This window comes from Silurus aristotelis (genome assembly GCF_946808225.1).
Source record: "Silurus aristotelis genome assembly, chromosome: 2".
In the NCBI taxonomy this organism is placed as follows: domain Eukaryota; kingdom Metazoa; phylum Chordata; class Actinopteri; order Siluriformes; family Siluridae; genus Silurus; species Silurus aristotelis.
The window spans coordinates 23441451-23451450 of NC_139575.1; the positions used below are offsets into that span (position 1 = coordinate 23441451).

At 39.2% G+C, this 10000-nt stretch overlaps 1 protein-coding gene across 1 annotated transcript in view; it reads left to right on the forward strand.

The window, feature by feature from the left end:
• Positions 1 to 10000, forward strand: part of tox2 (TOX high mobility group box family member 2) — a 109956-nt gene that overhangs the window by 55625 nt on the left and 44331 nt on the right. Inside the window, 1 exon segment of the mRNA XM_083530232.1 lies at positions 3134 to 3193. Within this exon segment, the coding sequence (XP_083386358.1) occupies positions 3134 to 3193 (60 nt within the window).

Genomic DNA, 10000 nt, shown 5'->3' on the forward strand with positions numbered 1-10000 from the left:
ACGCTTCTCCAGCGGTTGACTTGATTGCTTGGGCGTACGCGCATGCGCGCTCACGCTCCTCACAAACAAACACACACACGCAAGCTGACTGTGGAAGAGAGTGTAATTTGTGTAGGTGTCTGCGGGTGTCTCCGTTTGGATACATTTGCATGTTAATTAGGGAGGCAGTTCAGCTGTTCTGGCTCATTTGTTCAGGCTTTAATCCATAAAGAAACAATGATCCTTCTTCCCAGTAGAGACGTACGTGTGTGTGTGTGTGTGTGTGTGTGTGTGTGTGTGTGTGTGTAAACAAATGACAATTTTGACATTGTGGAGACATTTACCCAAGAAAAGCTTTTATTCGAAAAAATAATTTTTCTATTAGTTATAGGAGTTGTTTAGGTGTGTGGGTGTGTGTTTGTATATGTGTGTGTGTGAGGGTGTGAGTTTGAACTGTTTTGTCTAAATACACCTGTGGTATAACCAAGCTATCATTCTTCCTTTTAACCATTAACAAAATGCAACAAGCAGACACACACACATGCAGAGGGTAGATAGATCTTGGCTGGCTGCCTCTCTATCAGTTGTTTGATTGGCACATCATTAGGCATAGCACAAACGCACAGTGAGGTGTCAAATCCTTACAGAGGGAGGGAGAGTGAAAGAGAGAGAGAGAAAGAGAGAGAGAGAGAGAGATGGAGTGGGGGTTGCTCTAATTTTGAACACTAAATTTAAACTAGCACAACCACATCCACACTCTTACATACCACATTTTATATAGCTCTTTGTTTGGAGTGTGTGTGTGTGTGTGTGTGTGTGTGTGTGTGTGTGTGTGTGTGTGCGTGCACAACTTCGAGTAGGGAGTGTGGGGTAGCCATCTTGTTGACAGTGTTGCTCTCAGTGTCACGGCGCAGAGTGTTTTTGAGCCGCCTCATGAAACCAGACTGTCACAGTCACTGAGAGTTAACACACTCGCACACACTCACAGACTCACTCACAGACACACACAGACAGATACACACTGGCCACGGTGCTGCTGTGTGTCAGACAGAGAGTTACTGCATGAGTAAAAGACTCTACCGTGGCAGCTGGAGTCTCATCTTATGCCCACACATGCATGTGCACACACACACACACGCACACACACACACACACACACACACACACACACACACACACACACACACACACACACACACACACTTCATAGTTGTTGTATTATTATTATTTTTTTCATACTATTCATACTAACAATGTTCTAAATCAAGTTTGCAAAGTTTCCATAGCCTCTATGCTTAATATATCACTCTCAGAGAAGCATGTTTGTGTGGTTAAATGAGACAGGCTTTATATACACACTCAGCTCCAGGGTAAAGATTGGTCAAAAAGAGACGGGTTGATGAAAAATATTGCCTGGGGTACACGGAAAATCTGACTTAAACTCCAAATAATAAATAAACCCATATTGAAAATATTTGGAACAAAACCAGTTATTTAATCCCCTATAAATTCTTAGGAAACAAACTGGATGTGAAATATGTTTTTTTTTTACGTTTGGAGGAAAGTTTAGAAACTTTTAAGGGCTCCTATTCATAACTTCCTGTTTCACTGCGGTTTCAATTTGCTTATTCCCTTTCAATTACTACACCAGGCAAAAGATTAGAGAGTATACAAATAAGGTGACACAAATCAGGCTATAAAATGCATCACGTATCGATAAATGTTCACCTGTCAGTAATTAAAGCTGGGAGCTGGGACGGAGCCTGATTGGTGGAAAAGTGGTGTAATGTAACTTTATGGACAATTAGAAGTTTGGTTAAAGAGTTACTGTGGTCATACAAACATTTTTGGTTTGGATGGTGATAGTGAAAAGAAGCTAATCCACACTGGTGGGGGTTATATTTATGTTGTGAGGCATCTTTTTTTACGTCATCCGAACCTTTGGGAAAATTGTCAGGATATACATGTCATTATGACGTACCAGGAGATTTTTCAACGGAAAGCTAGCTGCATCTGCCAGGACGTCATGATCGGATCTCCTAGTTTTGTGGTGATATTGAACATATATCCAGAGCAACACAAAAACAAAAAATCCGGCTTTGGACAAAGCCATCCCGGACTGTTGAAAACCTGTGCGCTGAGCTGAAGATCTGGAGAGATTCCCTATTACGCAGTGATCTCGGATTTCCCTGCTCTGTGTTCTCTAATCTCATTAAACATTATAGGAGAAGATTCGGTAGCGTGATTTCGGCAGAAGGAGGTTACACAAAATGCTAAATGTGGAATGTGCGTAGTACAGTTACTTAATTTCAAGGTTTAATTTCTTTGTGTGTGAGATTAAACATGATTAGCCACGTACATTAAATTTTTTACCACTTTACCAAAGATACCAAGAATTCTGGAGCCAACAGTAAGCCTTATTCACAAACAGTGAAAGACCTTCCTGCTGGAGAACACACACAGACATACACTGGGGTGTGTAGAGTGTGTGTGTGTGTGTGTGTGTGTGTGTGTGTGTGTGTGTGTGTGTGTGTGTGTGTGTGTGTGTGTGTGTTGGGGGTGAGTCAGAGGTGGATGTGGGAACTGGTAGTAGTGCAGAAGGCCGTTCTGCATTTTAAGATTTTTTGCATGTGTGTTTGTGTGACATATGACGTGTGTGTGTGTGTGTGTGTGTGTGTGTGTGTGTGTGTGTGTGTGTGTGTGTGTGTGTGTGTGTATGACAGTAAGGTCTGCTAGTGTAATTAACTCTTCTAAGTTCTTGACACCCCCTGTGACACTTTTGTCCTTGTCGTACACACACGCACACACACACACACACACACACACACACACACACACATTGTGCTTCCACACCCCTGACTGGCCTAATTACCCCTCAGCTAATAAACTGTAATTGATGAACTTAGAAAGTCAGTCTCTCTCTCTCTCTCTCTCTCTCTCTCTCTCTCTCTCTCTCTCTCTCTCTCTCTCTCTCTCTCTCTCTTTCTCATTTATTTATCTTTCTTTGTGTGTATATGTGCGTGTTTTATATTTGTCTCATGTTTATGATTTATGCTTTTTCCTTTCTTGTATGGCAGTTTTCTGTCCTATTAGGTTTAATTTTGGGAGGAAACATAAACTCACTTTCTCTCTTTCTCTCTCTCTCATTTCACAGTTTGATGGTGAAAACATGTACATGAATGAGAATAACCAAGAGTTCCTTTCCCCAAATCAGGTAAGAGTCACTTCCTGTCCTGATCATCACCTCATATTGTATAGTATGACACATCACACAATGTATAGAGCATGCACTTGAATTTGTGTCGTGATGAATAATTTGGAACTGATTTTCTAAAGAATCGATGAATCTATTCTGACAGTGACAAGGGCAAACACATACACACACACACACACACACACACACACACACACACACACACACACACACACACACACACAGCTGCGAGGAACATGTCATAGGCCATATGGTAGTGTTTGTGTTTGGGGATTTGCTGATTGGGTTTCTGTGCCTTCTCCCTATTAAGCAAACAGAAGCAGATAAACAGAGAGAGCAATCCCTCACTCCTCTTATCCGGTCTCATCACTCCATCATAAGATATGTCACTTGACTCAACCTTATATATATATATACATGCATACTATATAGTATGTGATGTTCATATATTAAAAAAAAAATCACATTTATAAATGTGTTACTTCTCTTTGGAGCAGTGCATTATGGGTACATTTCCGAATGTGTGTATTTTGCTCTATTTGTAAAAATGTGATTGTGTGTAATTCCTAAGAGTGTGTCAGGTACAGTACTGGACAGCTAATAGGTAAGTAGTAACCTGTCATTATTCCCCCTCACAGTAAAACAGGGATCTTAGAGTTGCATGAAAATTATTATTTCTGTGCTTCTTAAACCTACTGAAATTCAAATTTACATTACTTGGAAAAAAGTATTGGGACACATGACTTTTCCAGCCATATGTAGCTTTTTTCCAAACTGACACCACAAAGTTGGAGGCACACAAATGTATAAGATGTCTTTGGATGCATTTTCCCTGCACTTGAACTAAGAAACCCAAACCGGTTCCATTATTACAATGCCTCTGTGCACAAAACTAGCTCCATAAAGATATGGGTTACATGGGTGGGAGTGGGAGATATGGAGTGGCCTGCTATAGAGTTCTGACCTCAACCCCATTGAACAATATTGGGATTAACTTGAATGCTGACTGCACCCCAGGCCTCCTCACCCTACATCAGTACCTGGCTTTACTAACACCCTTGTAGCTGAATAAGAACAAATCTCCACAATCACACTACATCTAGCCAAATATCATCCCAGAAGAGTGGAGGTTATTATAACAGGAATGGGAAATACAACTCCACAAACTTTTGCCCATATAGTGTATATAGATACAAAAATACTAGTTTTTGAGTTTGTGTTTCAGAGAAGACATTAACACATCACAAAAGAAAAATCGGATTTATGTATGTTTTCAAACAGTCTCATTTACTCAAAATGATGAAGATGTAGCACATTACGCACTTCAATTTGAACAATATGTGTAAGATAAACACGTCCACTAGGAGGCAGTGTCAAGGATTTTACAGCAGAATAAACAGAGGAGAAGAAGCCAATCACAATTATAGCCCAGTTCTTTAATCGCAGGTATTCTAAAATCTCAAGATGTTAAATTCAGCCAGAGAACGAGTTTGGGTTTTTACTGATTTTATTGAAAAAGTCAAAAACGGAAAGTGTTTTGTTTAAACAGAATGCATAACAAGCCCTTCGTACTTCACCCCTCCCTCCACAGTTCACAGCCACGTTTACTTCCTCTACACTAACTGACCATCAACTGAAACAAATTTTTTTTCTTTCTTTTTTTTTTTTTTTTGTTTTTTTTTTTTTTTTTTTTTTTTGTTACAGATATGATTGGATTGCTCTAAAATATTGGCTTAACATTTGAAAGCATTTCATAGCCACAGTGAGGAGAGCAGCTGCGGCATTGTGTCATTGCACATCAGCACTTTTCCGGATATTCTGTGCCCATTATAGTGCTGCGTCAGAGCAGGTTTTGCCGTCCGATTAAATCATTACGTTGGCAACGTTACTGTGAAACACTTAATCAGACCCTTGTTAAAAAAAGAATGATGACTAGTTATTGGCAGGGTGTTTCTGGGTACACACCTGGTCACACCTCCATCCCTGAAGGCAGGTAGTGTTTCAAGTGCAACCGCCTTTTTATTACTATTAAATACAACCTAAGGAAGGGATCATGAAACGCAAGAGTGTTTACTCGGATGTAGAATGGTGTATGTGCTGGGATTTTGTGTGAAAATGATAAAAATGATTGGCTGAATATTTCATTTAGAAGTGCAGTGATTCACTATTGTCTGAAATGAAATGAATAATGTTGGGACATTTTATTAAAACATCCTGCTATCTCTCATGAGGGGTGGAGTGACAGGGGCCAAAGAGAGGTAGACGAGAAAAAGAAATAGAGGTAGACAAAGACTCTAATCTCTCTCTCTCTCTCTCTCTCTCTCTCTCTCTCTCTCTCTCTCTCTCTCTCTCTCTCTCTCTCTCTCTCTCTATCTATCTTTCCTTCTTTTTTCTCTCACTCACTCCTTTTGTTTCTAACTGTTTACTCAGGGTCTTTTATATTTGACATCTGTCTTCCTCTCTCCTCTACTTGACCAGGCTCAGACTGATTTTTCTTTTAGCTGTCTAATGTTCCTGTCACACACACACACACACACACACACACACACACACACACACACACGCACACACGCGTGCAAAACACACAAAACCTCACTCTTTATAGTGTTCTTGACAGCACGGGCTAAACAATCAAACATGCTACATGAACAGATCTGGCTGTGAGTTTGTTCAATACAACTATGCTTTATCTTACCATGAATGTAAATGGCCAATGGATTTGTGCATACATTCTCCTAAATGCTCCAGATAATACCAAAATATAATTAGCTGTCTTCTATATGCGGTGTAATAAGAGAGGCACTGGCTTATTCCAGCTCATTTCCCTATTTGAGATTACGTTCCGAGTTATTATAAATCTTTGTTATGCGTCAGATCCTGTCAAAAGTCAACATTTAGTCAAAAGTCAGTAAATTTAGCTGGGTTTAGGTGTTCCTAACGATTTCCTCGTTCATGTAATGGTCACATGATGTGCAGACTTGAATACACATTCAGTACACACGCATGTCTGTCATGTGCTTGTTCAGAGCTCCTTTTAGGTACATGAGTACTCCCCAGAGTCCTCACTTTGACCCTGGCTGTCCTCAAGCGACCTCCGACCTTGTCTGATTGGAGCGGAGAGATAGACAACACTTGGCCCCTAACGAGCCCTCAGTGTGTTCAAGGTCAGAAAGGATCGGCGTGGCAAGAACAAAAAGAGTCTCTAGACCACTGAGGGGCTGACCTCCCACTAAGAGGCAATCGATCGCAAACAAATGAGTGAGCGGGAGAAAAAGAGAGCGAGAGAGACAGATAGAGAGCTGAATTAATTAAAGACTGAGCGCTATGGCAAGAGAACTGATAAATATATATTAGGAGTTTTTTTTTTTTTACCTGGTTCAACTCAAAACTAGCATCATTCCTGTGAAGAAACTCTCCTCACAGATAACTCTCCACTAAACCTAAATCTCGATAATACAATCAAACTTTCAAAGATCTAAATCTGCTTATTTCAATCAGACCTCTCACACATGCTTAGTTCTTCTACAAGTTTCCCTACAATGACTAATTCGAACCTAATTTAATATATTTAAGACAATCCCATTCACGTCGTCTGTACCACTAAGCCTGGATTTTTGCTATCGCTGCAAAGAATCGGGAGTAGCATTAGTATTAGCATTAGCATACTTCTCCTCAGTACACAGAAGGAATAATTCTCTAATGGCTTCGCTGTTTTGGACTCGCAGAAGACGAAGCAGCATAGATTATAATCTCGCAATTAGTGGAACAAGGTTTTATTGATTGCCGTTCCGGCTCCTCTGAGCTCCGGCTGCCAAGTAGGGCTAGAGATGGAGAAAGCAGAGAGCACAGAGAAGAGCAGGAAAAAGAGAGAGAGAGAGAGAGAGAGAGAGAGAGAGAGAGAGAGAGAGAGAGAGAGAGAGAGAAGAGCTAGCAGTTTGTCCTGAAGAGGAATTGGCTCGAAATAAACGTAGACTTCAAAGAGAAAAAGGAAGTGCTCTGTAGCGCTAACGGCTAGCACGAGAAACGCTAGAACAGATGTATCATCTGAAGTGTTTTTGCACTTCACCTTTTTTTTCCCTGTAAAAAAAAAAAGAAAAAATTTCCAGTGTTCATCATAACGCACTGGTCATCGCTCTCCAGCGCCAGCCTCCATCGTCTTCATCATGCATGAAGCCAGCACCACATCTTCTCCAGCTGCTACCCGGCACCGTTAAAGAAGATCATAAATTGGGTTTACGTGACCTAGCAGCCACTGACGCTGGCTGGCACGTTTTATATATCGGCGGCGAAAGAAAAACCGCGCAGATGAGATCACTGCGAGCTGAAAGTCCAGAGGCCTCAATCACTGATGGTGGATCAATTAAGATTGTTTTAACTGCATCAGGCTACTTCCAAAAGGTCACAGAAGTTCCAGCTGCGGTCACCAAATATTTTCCGAATGTAAATGTGCCTCATTGCATTCTGTACGACATTCATCAACAAAACTACCAGGAAGCGCTTGATAATTCCCTTTACTTATTTAAAATTTCATCTCAGCAGAACGGAAATGAAAAAGTTGCCAAGAACACTGTATTCTTTCTTACTTTGACTTGACAAAAATTATATTTGTCTACATTTTCACGTGTCCCTCTTAAGTCTGAAACCAGAAATAACAGTTCATAACCATCTTCACATATTAGAGCTTACTTTACTTACAGGAAGCCTATAGCATTTATGTATTTACTATTTTCAGAGCAGCTTTCTATTTTGCTACATGGCTTGTCGCTTGAATCATTTAAATACTTTCTCCACAAATTTTCTTGTCACGCCTTATCAATACCTGCAGCCAGGTGTCTGTTGAGGACACAAGTGCAGGTGCACAATGATGTTATTAAACGTAGTAAAAAAGATATAATCCCACAATAAGTGTCGAAAAACAGCCGAGGGTCAGGCGAATAGCAAATAGGATTAGAGAAAGCAGTGAGAAACAAGAAAACCAAAACAAGATCAAATAAAAACAATGTAAAAATCCAAAGGTTTGGTGTAGACTTGTACAAAATGCCCTAGAGTGTATACTTCACAACGTACTGTGAGTGTGTTTAAGAGTGAAGAGTAAAGGTGATTCAGTCCAAATATGTGTGATCAGCATGATCTGGTAAGGGTGAGCATGAAAGTGTCTGGTGCTACACCCCAACTCCCCTACAATCTGTCTTAAATAGTATAATAGTAAGACTAGAATTTTTGAATTCAATAAAATAGTTTGCTAATTCTGGTCGATTTTCAAAATGTGGACACATTTTTAACTAAAATTACCCTCACATCACAACGTCTCAGGAAGGAGGAATGGATTTTAGAGATGTGTAAAAATCAAGGAAATGGTAAATTCATATATAATAAAAAAGATTTAGCTGTTATGAACCTTTTATTATAAGGTATTATGAACAAAGAACTGAAATGCAATGAGGAGAGATGTTTACATTGGTGGTGTACATAACTAGGCAACAGCTTCCTCTTCTGTTGATGTGTCATAACGTCCCAGTCCTGGCATATTCTTTTACTTCACATTCACATATGTACATTATGTTCACAAAAATAGTTCATACTTTTAGTGCATAGTGTAAGAACACTTACTGGACAAAAGTTTGTGGAGTCATATGTGCTTTTTGAACATCCCATTCCACATTTAGTCCCCATTTTGCTGTTATTATAACCTTCACTCTCCTTTGAAGATGTTTCACAAGATTTTTGTGGAGATTTTCTGTTCATTCAGTTACAGGGGGGTTAGTAATGAGAGGTAGTGATGTAATTTAGGTGAGGAGGCCTGGGGTGCAGTCTCTGTTCCAATTCATAGCAATGGTGTTCATTAGGGTTGAGATCAGAGCTCTGTAGTAGGCCACTTATGATCTTTCACTCCAGCTCATGTAAACCATATCTTCATGGAGCTTGCTTTGTGCACAGGGGCATTGCTAGAAATGTTCATGCCACCACATCCAGTGACAACATTTTCAATTGCGCCCAACTTAGTGGTAACAACTTGGGGAAGAACCACATATGGCTGGAAAAGACAGGTTTCCTAATGATATTATCCATTTAGTGTAGATGTTGCATGAATGATGTAGTCCTCAGCAGGGAATTGATGAACTGAGGCTTGTTGGAGAAATGTCTAGGTTTAAACTGAACTTTCTTTGAAATCACACTAGAACGGAAAAAAACAAGACTCAACCAGTTGAAATATTTTGTTTGCATTTTTTATTAAAAAAATCTTAAAATATTTTTTTTTTTTTTTTTTTTTTTTTTGCTTTCATTCTCTTTCACTACTCCCTGGTTGTGTATTACTTTATGTGTGTATGATCATAGTGCATTCATGCTGTAGAAATTATTGTCTGCACTGATATTGTTTTAAAATTGTTTTTTTCTATGAAGGTCCAAAAATCTAAATTGATATGCCATAGTTCCCCTTAGTTATATACAGTAGATAGATAGATAGATAGATAGATAGATAGATAGATAGATAGATAGATAGATAGATAGATAGATAGATAGATAGATAGATAGATAGATAGATAGATAGATAGATAGATAGATAGATAGATAGAGTTCTAGTTCAGTGAAACATATTTAACAATGAAAACATAGAAGCAATCTCATTTATAGTGCAATAGCTATAATATATTCACGCTATAAGCAGTACAGCCATATGTTTGTAATATCAGTGACTTCTTATGATAGACATAAAGCTGTTCCTTATTTTTCAATAGTCTTTACAAATTGGGCTTATTTTCTGTACATTTATTTTTCATTTACATTTTTTATAACTTCAAATATAAA